The 16,929-nt window shown below is 39.5% G+C and overlaps 1 protein-coding gene across 3 annotated transcripts; it reads right to left on the bottom strand.

Moving 5' to 3' along the window:
- Positions 1-445: 445 nt before the first annotated feature.
- hmg20a (high mobility group 20A) lies at positions 446-9,964 on the bottom strand. Of its 3 annotated transcripts, none has more exons than XM_030731522.1 (9): positions 9,808-9,964; positions 7,794-7,883; positions 7,436-7,645; positions 5,958-6,090; positions 4,608-4,645; positions 3,437-3,512; positions 2,955-3,170; positions 1,212-1,344; positions 446-944 (listed from the first exon to the last, which is right to left on the bottom strand). In XM_030731522.1, the coding sequence occupies exons 2-9, from the start codon at positions 7,857-7,859 to the stop codon at positions 941-943; spliced, it is 876 nt and encodes a 291-aa protein (XP_030587382.1). In that variant the 5' UTR covers positions 7,860-7,883; positions 9,808-9,964; the 3' UTR covers positions 446-940. The 3 variants fall into 3 exon arrangements, with proteins under 3 accessions (XP_030587382.1, XP_030587381.1, XP_030587380.1); XM_030731521.1 differs by lacking the exon at positions 9,808-9,964 and adding an exon at positions 9,093-9,111 and having other exon boundaries at positions 3,437-3,509; XM_030731520.1 differs by lacking the exons at positions 446-944; positions 9,808-9,964 and having other exon boundaries at positions 1,208-1,344.
- Between the last annotated feature and the right edge of the window lie 6,965 nt (positions 9,965-16,929).

The raw sequence follows: 16,929 nt of genomic DNA, 5'->3' as shown, positions 1-16,929 counted from the left end.
CACATCCACTCTGACCTGCAAGACCTGCCAGTAAGAATTTAAACTGCACAAACCATGCATGCATAGTTTTTAGAGGCTTCCATTTAGATACCCAAAACAATTAAACCTGTCATTTCTGCCAAAGGAGCCTAAATGCTGTATATACACACACATTTCAAAAATAGGGGAAAGATTTGGTGAAATTTGTTTTTATTCTTTAGGTTTGCATCTGGATTAATTTTGAATATTTTCTGAATCCACTGTAAAAACCACACTAATGTTAAAAGACGTCAAAAGCATGAAGCTAGAAATCTAGGGCAATGGTACCTTGTGTATTTAGCATCGATTTCCAAGCAAACAAACGGTATTCCCCACCATATCATGAACCTCTCCAGACACACTGAAGGCTCACATGATGTAAATGCATTTATTGAAAACACAAACACTTTTCACACAGGGGAAAAAAAAAAAAAAAAAAAAAAAAAGGGAATGGCACATTGTTTCCCCTCAACAGAGCATGAAAGAAAGACGGTCTGTTCAACAATATTTCTTGGGTATAAATCCACTGACAATAAATCCGATAATGATTTAGATATTGTCGCAGAAGTATTCACTATAAATGGACAGTAAAGACCAAACAGGAGCAACAACAACAGAAAAGTACGTTTTTTCTCTGATTACTTTATAAAAACAAACCATGGCTATATTAATAGTGTGTAAACAAAGTAAAAAAAAAAAACAAAAAAAATAAAAACATGTAAAAAATAATAAATAAATATGAACCGCTACATTACCCTCACTTGTATCACCTTAGCAGAGTAATAAAAGTTGTTTTTAGCTCAGCTGGTCTGACAGATCAACAAGAAGACTGGACGTAAAGGAGAAAGGCATCGACCAGGATCGAGCATCTGTTTAAAGTCGCTGTGAGTCAATCCATTGCATCAGCTGAACTTGAGTCCGATTATCTGAGCCAAACAACAGTAAAAGACACGCTTAAAATTCTTTACAGATGAAACATGAAAAATATCCAACTATGCTGAAATAGTCAGAGGACAAGAATGGCCTATAAATAAACTATGAGAAAGTTCAGTCAAATCAATTTATCTTTGCAACTAAGACTAAGAAGGAAATTAAATTTTTATACTTTATTGGCATTTAATAAAAATATATACAATTAAGTCCATCTAAATTGGAGTGAAGCCATCAAGATCCCTCAGTGAAGCAACTTTTACCTGTCCAAACGGTTGACCACTTCTCTCACAGTGCTGATGAGATTCTCGTGTTCTTGAGGGTTACTGACGATGATGCTGTGGAGCTTCTTCATGTAGGAGTCGATGGTTTCCAGAGTGGGCGTCTCTCCACTGCCTGTAGGCCAACAACAGTGTGTGCTTTTAGGGTCAAATATGTTCACAGAATAGAACATTAATTACCAAATATGGCTTTCTTCTTGTCATACTTGGATACTGTTGATTGGGGGTGTAAAAAAACGTAGCCAATCACAACTACAAGCACTGGGAGAGGTGCAAAGTAAAACAGTAAAATCTACAAATATGAACAGTATAAAATTGAGCAGCAGTGTTACAAGTTCTCATTCTACTGAACCCACGACCTAAGCCAACTAAACTGAGCACAAAGAGCGAGGACCAAAAAAGAAGTCCCAGCCTGCGCCGCATATAAAACACCTGCACACGACCACAAGGTAATTAACACACACAATCCAGCTACACAAGCATAAATGTGGACATGAGGTCGACAACTTCCATAGGTTAAGTACAGAGGCCGCAAAGACCCTGCAAGTTTAATTAGCGAGCATCTAACCAAGCTAGCTCCAAAACAGAAGCAGCATCAGGTAGTGAGAACATCAGGATGCAGCTGGATTTGAGCTTTGACTCCTTCAAAGAGTTTGTTTTTGTCAAACACCACATGTAGGTGTTGTTAATCTGCTGCACTGACACTGGAGTTTATTGTGGAGTTTATTGTAGAATTTACTGAGTTTGGGAATTCATGTTTTTCTTTGTTTCTCCCTGTTGATGTTCATGTGTGTCCTTAATATTACACACATTTAGCATGCAATGCTGCTGTCTGTGAACAGTTGGTTGTTAAATATATTTCTTTAAACGGTATCTTTTGTCAAGTTTTCATTACACAATAGTCACGTTTGCGCCTTGAATCTTGCACCTTTGTTGAAAAAAAAAAGTAAAAACTAACTAAAACTAAAATATAATGTAAAATCCAAAACTATTAAAACCCTGGTGTGAGCTCAGCACAGGTTCCAAATGTAGAGAAATCAGGTGTAAACACAGGGGAAGCAAATTCCATTTAAACAATAAATTACATTAAAATAAAAAATTCCCAGATTCCCAGAGGCTGCCTTACAATGCTAGTCCGTAAACAAAAGCAAGTTGGTTGGTTTTAAATGTGTGGATTAAAGACGAAAGGCACCTGAGCTCAAAACATCACGTAGAGTGTACACCGGTGTATGCGTGGTTCACCATCTTAAACCACGACTCTGGAACTAATAGCTTACTTTACTGGTTTTTGTGTACAGAGGGATGAATCAATTCAGTGGATCTCAAGTCAATACCAGTTTATGATGTGCATTCATCAGTATCAGCACACACGTAATGGTACATTTTTAGAAATAAAAGCAAAACAATCTAATTTATTTCTTTTTTTCAGACAAAGAAGAATATTGATTGACAAAAAGCAATTTCACTTATATCCCAAAAAGACATCATTAGTTCTGGGAATGTTTTTCCCAGAACTAATGTTTCCAGTCTGTAGAGACCTAACAGACGCGACAAAAACCTTTTTATCAGCAAATATATGCCAAACTCAGGAAGCTACAGGAATGTCCAATAAGCCACAAGCATAGTAATAAGTAATTTATTGAATTTGAATTTAATGTTATTTATATTGATTAGTCCACTGTGAATTTCTGTTGCACAGAATAAAGGCGTACTGCTGGTTCTGACCTGGCAGAGGTACGGTGGAGAAGCTGGAGGCGAGTGCCTGCCGCAGGGTCTCCAGGTGTTGGTGAAGGAGCCCGTTGCGTCCCCTCTCTTGCATGACATCCCCTTCCAACCTATCCACAGCGCCGCGCATGCTCTCCACGTGCTTCTGCAAGGCTGCATTACGCTCCTCGTACTCCATGTTTGTCTTACGCAGCTGCCGCAACTCGGCTTCACGTGCTGTTGAGGTAAATGTAGGCAGAGAAAGAGCCACAGCGGCAGATCAAAGGGGAGCTCTGGGGAGACAACGCAGCTACAAATAAATCTTTTATTTAGCCTGAGAGTTTAAGGCATCAGTGAGTTCTGTGGCAAGAGCAGCTATTCTAAGATTGTTGCCGTCAAGTATGGTGTTCTTGAAGGAGCAGAAGAATGCGTTTAGAAACACTTAGACAAATGGACACAGAGTCATTCTCAAGAAGACAGCAGGTTGAGATCGAGCTCTTTACCTTTGCTGTGGTTAAGAAACTCTTCTGTGAAGATTGGTATGTCAAACACAGTTCTGTCCTTTCCCTCCGTGTCCTTCTGTTTATAACAAGAGACAGTAAGACAGGAGATAAGCTCAACAGTGAAAACATTTGGCTCTGCAGACTGACAGCGAGAGGTGGTCATTTATCTAGCTAGGCTGTGTGTGGGTAGGTAATTGATTTTATACCTGGCCACAGGGGAAATACAGTGATACAGTATAAGAAATGAGGAGGTAGAAGTAATTCCATCAGTGGTGCTTCTACAATATCAAAAGCTCTGAAATGGTTTGCAATAAATTTGCAACAAAATACATTTTGAAAAAGAAGCACAAGACACAGCACAGGCTTAATTCCCTCCTCTTAAAGAAAGCATCGTCTTTCCTCACATCTTAACATAATGACATTAATGCTGAATCCTCATTAAATCCAAACACTGGTATTCCCACAGGAATGTGATTCCAGTTAAGTCACCTTGGCTTCAGAGGATGCTGAAAGACTTACAAAAGGAAACCTCTTAAATGCATGCAGAACTTAATAAAAATGAATCACACAGTCAGAAGACGCCAAATGCTTGGATCAAAAACACAGCACCAAAGGGGGATTAACCCGGCTTTAGTCATGCAACAATAAGCACTTAATGCATTGAGTAAGATGAGAACAAACACAACAGAATAAGTTTCCTGGGTGACAAAAACAGAAAACACACACAGATTAAGAAACGTTTCGACTAATGATTAATTTACGCAAGTGCATTTTAATCGTTTCATTTCATGCTATTAAAGCTTTCTAATAAATACTAATGAGGGGACCATCATGAAAAATTACACTGGCACCAATATGGAAAGACTAAAGAAAATGCGATTCACAAAATGTCACCGTTTGTTTTTCTGCAACACGCTTCATTTAATTTACTCAACACCTGGTATTTCTTCTCTGACAGGTTGTGGCACCTCTGTTTTCTTTACAACAGCTAAAATGCTGTCTGTATGCACAGCGTTCATGTCTTCCACCAGCCTCCTACTCTTTATAACACAATGATATATCCCTGAACTCAATGGGTGATCTTGTCCTTTTCACACTGTGTGTGAAGTGCATACAATTGTTTTAAAAGTTAGAGTCAGACAAGTTGGAGACATTATGGGGAGTTACTGACCTCGTGAAGAGCCTCGTTGGCTACCTGGTGCCCGACATCTGGAGTGGAAGGAAAGAGGACAGCAGATGATTCATATTTTATCTGGTGCAGTGTGTCTTTACAATGAACAAAAGTAGTTTAAAAAAAAAAAAAAAAAATCCCCTCACTGTCCTTTGTATTGTGAATCACCTGGAACACGGCAAAGGATCAAGTTCAGCTCACTTTCTCATATTTTTTTCAAGAGCACAGCTGTTTGTGTCGTTAACATTTGTGGGATTTAAATGGAGAGATTTGTAGGACAGATAAAGCCAACGTTATGTCGAGCAAGCAGAGCCTCTTGGCTTTAACTTGAACTATTAGAATCTCAACTAAGACTTTGAAAAGTATTGTTTTCTCTTTTTCCACTGACTGAGGAAAATTTACCAAATGCTGAAATCTGTTAATTTATACAGCAATTACTAATCTGTCAGCACAAATATTTTATGGGGAATAATCCCATCTACATGATGTGTATGCATTATTAGTATTTTTAATATACAATATGTATAACATTGAAGCAGTAAAACTCACAAAATTATTTGTGGGATTTAAAAAGAATTAGAACCTGTATCGGCTGGGCCAATATTAGCTATTTTCTGTTGTGTCAGTATCTGCATTTTTAACATTTGATAAATTAAGATAAAAAAAAAAATTAAAGAGGACAGGAAAAATACCCTTCAACTGTGTTACGAGTGTTAATGTTGCAAAGTGTGTTTGGAACGCCACAAATGCAACCAGTTAATCCGAGCAGAGTTGGGCAGAGCATAAGGGAGTAATCCACGACTTGTAGCAGTAAAACAAGTTTAATTTTTAATTGCATTATCTTATTACCTTAGTAATGACTCATAAATATGGAAATCTGTTTATGTTTCATGTGTATGAAAAACGAATATAATTTTTAAATCAGATTTTTAAATAATCAAATATCGGTATTGGTATCAGTCTTAAAAATTCCATATCAGCTGGGCTCTAATTAGGAACTATTTTGCAAAGAAAAGTTCTGACTGATTATTTGGACTATTTTAAAACTGACATTTTCTATCCTGAAAATGAATTTCAAACTTCCATTTGTGTCATAAAGATTTGAAAGGACAAACAGGAACCACAACAACATGCTGACTGCTTACTGTACAGTATGATTTTCATTAGAGAGTCATCCTGTCTGGAAGGGATTTGTGCACCAAAGAAACGTCATCTGATCCAAATATCATCAGACATGGGAACTATTTTCAAACGGCAGGCCCTAAAATGACGGTGGGCCACAAGCCAAATGTTTTATTTTTAGTGGTTGATGCCAACTAGCCACCCTGCTGCTTTCTGACCACATCTCACCTCCCCTGTGCCTCTTGCCCTTCTGCTTCTCCTGGACCTTCCTGGTGAAATGTTTGTAGGCCTCCGTCTTCTGGTACTTCTCCAGCTCTCGCATGTAGCGCTCCTTATCTCGCTCTGCCTCATCCAAGTATCGCTACAGAGATGAGAAACAAAGGTGAGAAAAGCTGGAGAGACTTAAACACAAAGGCTGGAAATTAGATTTGGCACAATATGATGGAGGAGGATTGTGGGCTAGATGATGAGATGAGTGGGACTAATTATTCCTAATCAGTATGAATTCTTTTCAACCCAACAAAAAAACCTGCAATTTTCAAATATTAATAACCTACATTCACTCAATTTTCAAAAGGAGAAAAAGCATCTTGTAATATAATTAGTAGAAAAGCTTTTTAAACCATCTTCACTCGGAGGTCTTGTCTCAGCACACTGGCTAATCAGCCTGAGCGCTAAACTCTGTGTGAAACAAATCGGCAGCGAAGTTGCTCGTGCTTCTTGCCAACTTTGGAACACAAAACATGTCCAGACATTTCAAATATTCTCTGCAAAAATAGCAAGAAGAAAAACTCCCACATTCAAGTGCTGAATAGTATAAATACTTTAGTAGTTTTTTTTTTTTTTTTGCTGCTAGCTTTTGTGAGCTGTTTGTGTGAGCTAACAGGACTCCAAAATGATTATGGTTCTGCTGGACTGTGAAAAGGGCATCTTAACCTCAGTGGTATCATTCAAATACATATATCTATATAATTGAACTGGAGCAACACAAAACTGTGACAGTGTTTCTATCATTAGAAGAAGATGTCCATTTTTGCTCTTCTTGCATCGTGTTTGAGGGTATTCCTGGGGCACAATAAAAGATTTCAAGCTATCTGTTAGAGGCTGTCAAAGAGCTAAAAAGGTTAGTCATGTGCAAATCAGTGTTTTGTCAGCTCCAAATATACTGTTGCAATGGATTCTATGGGAAATTCCTTTCCTACGCTGCTTTTGTACAGACTGAAAACTTACATGAGCCTCTGCTGGCTTGAGGTATTGTTAAATCTGGCAAGGGAGAGTCTTCAGTGTTGGCATGTTCCAGATGAATATTTCAGCCCAGTCCTTTGGGGGGGTACCAGTGCTTTGAAAGCCAACAGTAACACTGCTTTGTTAATCAAGAACCTTAACAGATTTTATTGCTGGCTGCTCCTGCTCTGTTAATTTTCTTCCACTGCACCCACAGCTGTATTAATAAAAGTGAAAACATCCAGGACGGGTCGCCAGTCTGTGGCAGGGCTAACACAGAGAGACAGACATCCATTCACACTCCTGGGCAATCTAGAATCACCACTTAACCTACATAGACCCTTTTTTAAATTTTTTAAATTCTTTTGAAGTTAATCTCAAACCAGAGTCACATAAGAAGAAATGTTGAAAGAAATGTTCTGACGTTTCTCGTCACTGTTGTACGCTCAGTGTGTAGGCCTGCCTCGAACTTCATTGCTGACCTGCTTCTCCTCAGGGGGCAGCTTGCTCCACTCGTTGCCCAGCATCCTTGTAATCTCTGGAAAAGGCACGTCTGGACGCTCTGCCCGTAGCTGCTCCCGTCTGTCGTTCATGAAGCGAACGTAGCCCGTTAGGGGAGCCTTGGGTGCATTGCTGTCCTTCATTGGCTTCTTCCTCTTCCTCCCCTTGGTCCAGCTGCCACGTCTGGGTTTCTACAAGATAACAAAAACAGACGTGTTTTGAAGGTTTACATAGCAGTTCCACCTTGACGTGTACTGGCAGGAATTGCTTTAAGTTTGAACTGGAAATTTTTTTTTTTTTTAAAACATCTCGTTTCATAGCTGCGTGTTCACCTCTTACCTCATCTCCATTTCTCTGGCTGTTGTTGTCAGTATTGGCTCCGGGTGAGCCTGTCTGCTCATCCATGATTTTTACAAGGGAAGATGAGATCTGGAGAAAAACTTTGGATGTTAGAATAGAAAACATTTCACACCAGAACAGAAAACACTTCATACCAAAAGGAAAACAGCCAACAAACTTTTTTTTTTTTTAATTAATATACAATCTCAAAAAGCCACTGATTAGTAAATATAAGCATTTTGTGACAGGGTCCATCTGAAGTGTGGACCTGCTGCTCAGCCAGGTCTGTTCTGCTTCTTGTTCAAACTCCTCCCAGTCTTGGCTCCAAAACGCCCTCCTGGCCAGCCACATTTCCGCTAATAGAAATATCTTGCTGCTATCAATCATAATTAAGCAAGTAAATGGGAAAAAAAAAAAAAAACCCACACAAAACATTCACTTCTCAGGTGGTAACGTAGCCTATTTTTAACAATGTTAGTGTTGTTGTCTTGCCTGAAACTTGGAGATAAGAGAACACTACTGAACATGTGAAAAACACTTTGTCGATAAAAGCATACTCACTTTCACAAACCACTTAAAACATTACAAAACACCAGTACAAAAACACCAAATGAATGAGGAGAGCACCAAATTCAAATGTGTGCTGATTCAGGGCAGTTGCAGCCCAGGTTGAGCTCTAAATATAGGAGCAACATCATGCATTTTAACCTTTGACCTCTTCTTTCCCAACATGGGAAATATGCCTCTGTATCCTGGATGTGGTTTCTGCCCTCTGCCATAAAATACTGTGGGAAAAGTCACAGAGGAATTAGTCAGTCTACCACAAAATGCCGGTATTTGGGGAAATCCCCCCACAAAGAAAAGAGGAGTAAGCAAGGGTTTTGTGATGACTGACCTCAGCTCCTCAGAAACAGTGATAGTAACACCTCCTGATCCTGCAAACCTATCCCCGACCTGTCAGTCAGGGAAGCTTATCTAACTTAACTTTAGAAGTTCTGGGTTAGGCTGTGAGACGCAGGGGTTTGTAATCTCATAAACTGTAAAATAAAAGAGGATAGAAAAGACTAAATAAATATTCTCTGTGCTGCAGAAAAAGGGCTATGCCACAGTGCCCTCTGCTGGACCTCAGCGCATGCTGCACAATTCAGAGCTGTTTTCTTCGGGGTATTATGCGGATAAAACAGTGTATTATTACACTGTGTTGTTTAATAGTTTGGCTTTAAACGGTGGCAAATTCAAACAGCATGTGAAGGAATAGAGCCCAGTGCACTCCATCCGTTATTAAATCTACAGGCTTACCTTTCTACAAGCAGGTACCGAAGCCAACTGAGAATGGGCCATTTCTGTATTTTACACAACAGCTAAAAAAAAAAAAAAGCATTTGACACCACAGCATGCTGCTATATTTAAGAGTTTCTCTAGAAGTTGTTACGACGTTTATGTTATATACATGGAATATAACTCTTCTGTATAATAATCAGCGATTAGCCATTGGCGGCCTAACCGCTGGAGTAGTATATTTAAATAGTAATAGGATGGCTAGCGAGAGGTTAAAATGACATTTAACGTAGTCAAGCTAGATATTCATATGGGTAATTACAGTGAGATATCGATGAAAAAATATAAAATATATGTATGATCCATATGCCCAGCAGGGATGCCACACTGTACAGGCTGCTAGATGATGCTAACATACGCCTACTAGACAACGCCAACTTGAACAGCTGCGATAGATAAATGCACTCTTGGGCTTTATCTATGCCAGCTGACTGTTAATCAATCGAAAACAAAACTGAGAAGCATTCAATTTATAATTACCAGAAGTAATAGGCTGACACTAAGACTTTAAACTCCTTAACTCATTTGTGAGTGTGTCGCTAGCAAGTTAGCAAGCTATTAGCATGCAGACGAGCCACTGGAGCCTTTGTTTTCATTTAGCCTTCAGATGCAATTTGATACATCAGGAAAATATTTCTTATATGTATATAATAGAAGCCATGCAGTGGAAACTGACCTTAGATAGCGCGTCCTGTAGCTGCAGGTGGCCAGAAGATCTTCCTAATCAAAACAATAGAAACAGCCACTCCGATAGAATCGCCTCAAATAGAAAGCATGCTATCTCCTGAGCTACTTCGTCCTACTACAGACCGCTTTTTTCTACCTGTATGATTTAATGTTTCATATTATTGATGTGTGTTTTTGCTATATATATATATATATATATATATATATATATATATATATATGAGAAAAGCAGTGAAATATACCACAATGCGACTTTTCTGAATATATAGATTTATAAATACGAGTATTAGTGGGTGGGCTCTGATTCAGCCAATGAAAAACAAGCACAAGAAATACCAGTATCATAAAAAATATATATATATTTTCTACGTAATGTATTTTAAATCTCTCAAAATATAAATTTATTTGATTTTTATTACAGAGGACTGCTCTATGCTTCCTAATTCTTGGCCTCCCTTTTCTTCGTGTACGCAACAGACCAGTGTCATTTAGGGCGCTACCGCTCCCTGCTGTTACTGTTAAGTATTACAGTTTTTAAACGGATAAGCTTTTCAAAGTCAAATCTCTCGAGAAATTTCAAGCCTTAAGCCTTACTAATCAAACACGGAAGTAGGCTATAAACCGGGGCTCGTTAGAAGTATTTAATGGATGAGATGGAAATCTGATTTGGGCTTCAGCTGGCAAGCTTTAATCTTTTTGTAATTTATCTGACAACCCATAATAACTTAAGAAGTCATTTTTATTTATTTTATTTAACCTTTATTTAAACAGGAAGTCCCTTGGGATAATATTTTCTTTTTCAAGGGAAACCTGTCCAAGAAGGCACACCATTGCAACATTATAAATTCTAAAGCAAATAAAACGTGAATACTCATAAGACAAAATAAAGCAAGTCAAAATCAACAAGTAACATAATACAAAATCCAAAGTCCAGCTTATGAATTACACTTGCACTGCTCAGTTACAGAAGAGCTCCTGAACTCTCCCGGGGTGACAAAACCATTCGACTTTTGTGTCCTCTGAAGGTTATCCCACAACCAGGGTGCAAAATAAGAGAACTCTGTTCTACCAAGTTCAGAAAAAATCCTGGGTACCCTAAAAAGGAGCCAGCTAGAGGAGTGCAAATCACAGCAGCTGTTTGAAGGTGTTAGGAGTTTACACAGATACGAAGGGAGTTTACCCAATATGGCTAACATAAAAATATACCAGTGCTGTTGTCTCCTTAAGCCCAATGAAGGCCAAGAAACCAGATTATAAAGTATACACAGTGATGTGTACTTGGCAATGAGTTTGGTATGAAATGTAAAGAATTGTGATACAAAGAGTCTAGACAGTGATGTGCAGAGGAGGCAGCATGCATATGCATGTAGCCTGCACAAGTGATTTCTTCCTAACTGATAAATTAAAACAGTCCCTATTTCAAGAATAAAAACCCAGTCTAACCTCCAGCTTTTTCATGAAGTGCTCAACATCCACACTAAAGGAAAGTCTATCATCCAACCAATTTGGTTTTGATAGCATTAAGAACCAACTTTAAATCATGCCTGCAGTTGCTGAAAGGCAATCTGGAGCTCCTCAATGGCCTGACTTATAAAATAGATATAAGGGCTTGAAACTGAACTCCTTTTAAAAATCTTCAAGAAACTTGACTTGTAGCCATCTCTATAAACACGCTGAGTTCTCTGCCAAACGTAGCTCCTAAAGCACGCGGCAGCCCTGTCACTGAAACCAACATCACCGAGTCTGCCTAACAGCAGCTCATGTCATGGTCAATAGAATCAAATGCCTTGGATAGACAAGGCAGTACGACTGATTCCTTTCCAAGGCTTTAATAATATAATTTGTTACCAACATAGCTTCTGTTATGGTACTATGACACAATCTAAAGCCCGACTGAGTTTCACTTCAGCCAAGTACTGTTTCAGCTGAGAGTTTGTTTCAGATTCTCGATTCTTGGCAAAAGTAGAAAGTTTGGCTATGGGGTGATAATTGTTGAAATCTGAAAGGTTCCCAGCCTTTAATAAGGGGGAAACAGGCTGCTTTCCATATTCTAGGGATGACATTAGTCTGAAGACTCACATTTAAAATATGAATAATAGGCTAAGTAATAAAATTAGCTGCAAGCTTTAAAAGATTCAGACTGTCAGGTGTCCTGACTTTTCTGGATCTATGGATTTCAAAGCTTTACGGGTCGCCACAGTGGAATAGGAATAAAGCAGGAATAAAGACAAATGAGTTCTCTGATAAAGCAGCGTATGCAAGATTGAAAATACAACATTCAAATTAGAACACTGAGACTCGACTACATTTGCATCAAAATCAGAACCAGTTGACATAAAATGTTCTGTAAAATGCCCGACAATGTCAGCTTTACTTTTAATTTCAGCTGAGTATATTAATAAATGTTCAGGCAGGACTGAAGTGGCGTGACAGAGATTATTAAGGTTTCCTGAAACAGAGATCAAGTAGTATTGTGACTTGGATTTTCTAAATAGAGTTGTATGAGTGAAAGAAGATGGATGGATGGATGGATGGATGGATGGATGGATGGATGGATGGATGGATGGATGGATGATGGGTGGATGGATGGATGGACGGGTGGATGGATGGATGGATGGATGGATGGATGATGGATGGATGGATGGATGGATGATGGGTGGATGGGTGGATGGGTGGATGGATGGATGGATGGATGATGGGTGGATGGGTGGATGGGTGGATGGATGGATGGATGGATGGATGGATGGATGGATGGATGGATGGATGGATGGATGATGGGTGGATGGGTGGATGGGTGGATGGATGGATGGATGGATGGATGGATGGATGGATGGATGATGGGTGGATGGGTGGATGGGTGGATGGATGGATGGGTGGATGGATGGATGGATGGATGGACGGGTGGGTGGGTGGATGGGTGGATGGATGGATGGATGGATGGATGATGGGTGGATGGATGGATGGATGGATGGACGGGTGGGCGGTTGGGTGGGTGGGTGGATGGATGGATAGATGGATGGATGGATGGATGGATGGACGGGTGGGTGGGTGGATGGATGGATGGATAGATGGATGGATATTCCTTTCCCGGATCAGGTTAAATAATTCTACTATGAACCATGGGCTGACTCTTCCAGAGATCCTAAATTTCTGTACAGGCGCGTGCTTACTGCAAAGAATTATAAAAATCTTCCCATGCACACTCAACATCATGTATTACATTAGCTCTGCCAACTGCATCTAAACTTTTTAAAGCCAGAACTTTCTCTGTGTGTTAACGTGTTAAAACAGAGGATTCAGCAACACAGCACAGTCCTGTTGTGAGAAACAGAACCAAAGTCTACACTTAGTCGCAAGATAAAAGTGTGTGCGTGGCGAGACAGAGAGAGAGAGAGAGAGAAGACTAATGCTCTAATTCTTAATTAACAGATCGTAAATCGACACCCAGGCAGAAGTAAACCAACTGTAGCTGCAGTCTAATTAAAACTTTGATTGTAATCTCATTCCAATTATCCTGAAGTAATCCAATCCGGTTCTTAGGCTTAGATTGGGTGCATCAAGCCTCCCCTCAGAGTTTAGAAAATAAAGTCTGAAAGAAAATAAAGAGATTTTTGCTTGGAATAAAGCTCGATTTTTCTTGCCATATCTTGTATACACAAACATATCGATTCCAGGTGATGTCAGGTATCTAACAGTCAAACATTACAAATCATCAGAATGTAAAGTTTGTAATCTGTTTCCTGATTTTATTTCCAAAAAGAAGCTTTCACATTAAGAGAGCTGCCTTAGATTCTTGTGTTACTCACTGGTTATACTGTACTACTGCACCCGTGGAGGTGCTACAACAGCAGTTACAGTGAGACAGTGAGCTTGTCCTAGCAGTTTACAAAGAGGAGTAACAGCCTTAAGTCAAATGTCTTGTGGCTGCTGTCAGTGGAAAAGCTGACATCTTTGGTTTTTCTGCAGTGGAATTTTCCCTGCAGGAAAATATTGAACATCGGTCTCAAACCAAAATCTGACGAGCTATACTATGAACTCAACTGAAGTGGTCGATGCACCGTGGGCAGAAAAGTTCTTTACCATATGAGGCTGTTTGCTTTGACTCTGGGATTTAAAATAATCACAACAACAGGTACACAACAGGAATCTGATATCTTTGAGGTTGGAAAAACCAACTGGCAATGAAATGGTAACAGCAGATATTTCATATTCTAGGTCTCTAACAGTCATGAATTTATAAGAGGCAGCCTTGCTATGTGGAATCATGTTTGTCACTAATTGGCTGACTTGGAACGCAAAAGTGTTGCTTTCTGACTGTTGGGCTCCAAGCAGTGTCTGGCTCATTTTTGTGTTATTTTCTCCCATTTCTGGCTTTCTTTCTCTTTTTCTTCTTCTTCTTCTTTCTTTTTTTTTTTTTTTTTAAATAATTAAACATCTGCGGCCACTGCATTGTGGGCAGCGGCACAGCAAACAATGTTTGGGAAATGGCAAGCTAGGTTCAATCAGTTCTCAAGTGAAGACTCTTCAGATCCCAGCAGGCCTGCGGGCACAACATCACAGCTGTCCCCTGTGCTGTTATTCACTTGTCATGCCATGCCGAATCATCTGGTCCCAGCCTGAGACGTTTCAAGCAAAGGAAAGGTTTCCAGCAGCCACTGGCCCATCTGTGTGCCGGTCATATGTTCTTCCCAGTCGGCCTGGAAAGTGACAACGTTGTGACACCCACATCGCATGAATAAAGCCCCTCTTAACCCTCGGGATGTCAAGAATGATAGTGACACATGATGTGCCAGTAATGTGAAAATAACCGGTCAAGTGGGTAACTCCATGGATCAACTGTCTAAAAATATATGCATGAATAAATAGTGAGAGCACAGCACCATAAATAACCACAATTCTAAAGCACATTAAGCTGTAGTGAGTGTAACTAGTGTGTTTAATTCATACGGCAATTTCCCCAGTACATGAAGCCTCACTAAACCACGAGGCACTGCACTATTAAAAGACATCTGTCTGTAGGCTGGAGAGAATGCGCATCTCCTTTTGTTTATCTCTATTTTGAATCAGCCTTAAATGAACTGAAAAAAGCATATAACCCCCCCACCACCCCCCCAAAAAGCATTCAGCTACTTAATGTTTAATGGTGATGAATATAAAATGAAGGGACCCAGCATGTTATCCAGCATTACAGGCTAATACGAATGTAACACTGTGTAGCCACAGTGCCGTCAAGTGTGTCTACATGCAGACATACAAGTGGTGCACTGATCTGAACGCCAACACAAACAGCACATGGAATAACGCTGATCCCTTCACCGCAGCCCCATCGGGCAGATAATTGGCTTCGATTTTTCAGCCACTTGCTGCATACATTTGGATATTGATGAGAATAAATTTGCTACAGTTCCTTCATGCCTTCATGCTTTAAGATATGCACTTAATATTGATGCCGCCGTGTGTTGTTTGAAAACAAGTGTGCCAACATATGCTAAGTAATGCACTCATTAGCTTAGTTAATGACCTCATCAGCATAACTGGTTATGCTTCAGTGTGTAATGGCGAGTGTGGCAGGATATTGGGCGGCTCAAGTGCCTCTTGCCTCTTATGCACAAACACAAAGCACAGCTGTGAGCTTTGCTAATATGAAAGAAACCAAGTGCTCAAAGGACATCGGGACTGTTGCATCTTCTTGTTGCCATGCAACTGTCTAATTAGTCTTAGGTAGCGATCCTGAAGAATCAAAGTGGTATAATGTTGAAAATAAGAATGGCTTATATGAATGGAAGTGGGCACATGTTGCCCTCACTTTGAGAACACAGCGTGGGGAGTTTTCTTGTCTTTTTCGCTGATGGCGAGCCGGGCAGGATTTCACAGCGGTCAAACAGTGCGCCAGGTGATCAGTGATTAGAACCTCTCGCCCTCCCCCCCTCGTTAAGCTAATCAGTGAAACTACCTGGAAAAGGGCTCAAATCCTTTAAAAAAAATGCAATCATGAGCACCAATCATGATCACAAAGGTATCTCAAAACTGTCATTATCATCATCCCCAGATCCCGCTTCATCAGAACGTGTTTGTTCCTCTTTCAGGACATATTTTCCTGGCCTTCATGAAGGGATGGTAGAAAAAGTTTACTTTCTCCCCTTGGAACTATTTTCACGACATCCCAAAACATTTCAAATGAATGCTAATTTACCTGAGCCGGGAAGGTTATTAAAAGGATGCAAATGATAGCCTTCACAGTAATATCCTTTTAGGGAGTAGTGGGCAGTTATTCTCGTAGGAAGAGTTCAACATTTTTTGGGATGCTTATTTATTTTCTTCCCAAGAGTGAAATTAGATCAATGCCACTTTCATGTATGTGTGTCAAGTGAAGCAACTGCTAGGAGGGGATTAGCTTGGTCCAGTGGAGACACTTCACAGAAGTACTCAATGGATCCATTTAGTCCTGTTTATCAAGAAAGTTCCAGCTCATAACTCTAACCTAAAGCCATAAATAATCACTTTCTTGTCTTTTTAAAAAAAAAATCAAAAACAAACAACCTAGCTTTTTGACACCAGACTTTCTCTACTCCTTAAAAGTGTTAAACCATTACTTTAAAAACAAGATTTTTACAGTGGGACCAGGTCAGCTTATAGCTACACTTTCTCTCTAATGATAAGACCTTTCAGCTGCTGGTTGCTGCATAAAAAAAAAAGAACTCCATACACAGAAAAACCCTTCACTTAAATGCAAGTCTTACACTGGAGTGCACCAATACCTTCCTTCATTGTACACCTACCTGATGTTGTGATGATGTTTGTGATTGAAAAATGTATCTTATGAGGATTTAGCATCTTCTGAATATGTCTTTTTAAAAATTCAGAATACTTCTTTAAATTGAAATCCAAATCTGCTGCCCTGCAAATCACCACCGCAATAAATTTGCATTTCAAACAAGTGCATGAGTTCAGCAGAGATGCTACACAAGAAGAGCTGCAGTACAATACTTATGGAGCATTTCTGAGAAATGAAGGGAAAGGATTCTTGGAAAGAATTTAATTGGCATTTTATCACAAGAAAGGAGATATAACCAGAACCTATCTTGTAAAAACTACCTGAATACAAATTTGA

This window comes from Archocentrus centrarchus, chromosome 6, assembly GCF_007364275.1.
Source record: "Archocentrus centrarchus isolate MPI-CPG fArcCen1 chromosome 6, fArcCen1, whole genome shotgun sequence".
Taxonomy (NCBI): Eukaryota; Metazoa; Chordata; class Actinopteri; order Cichliformes; family Cichlidae; genus Archocentrus; species Archocentrus centrarchus.
The sequence above is the reverse complement of the archived record's forward strand: the minus strand, read 5'-3'. Positions and strand labels throughout refer to the sequence as shown.

Excerpts from the sequence above, each read along its gene's own strand:
- hmg20a (XM_030731522.1), bottom strand. The coding sequence starts at position 7,859 with ATGGATGAGCAGACAGGCTCACCCGGAGCCAATACTGACAACAACAGC. Across the intron at positions 6,091-7,435 it reads TGCCCCCTGAGGAGAAGCAG|CGATACTTGGATGAGGCAGA; the intron begins GTCAGCAATGAA and ends TCATCTCTGTAG. Across the intron at positions 3,513-4,607 it reads CCAACGAGGCTCTTCACGAG|AAGGACACGGAGGGAAAGGA; the intron begins GTCAGTAACTCC and ends TGTTATAAACAG.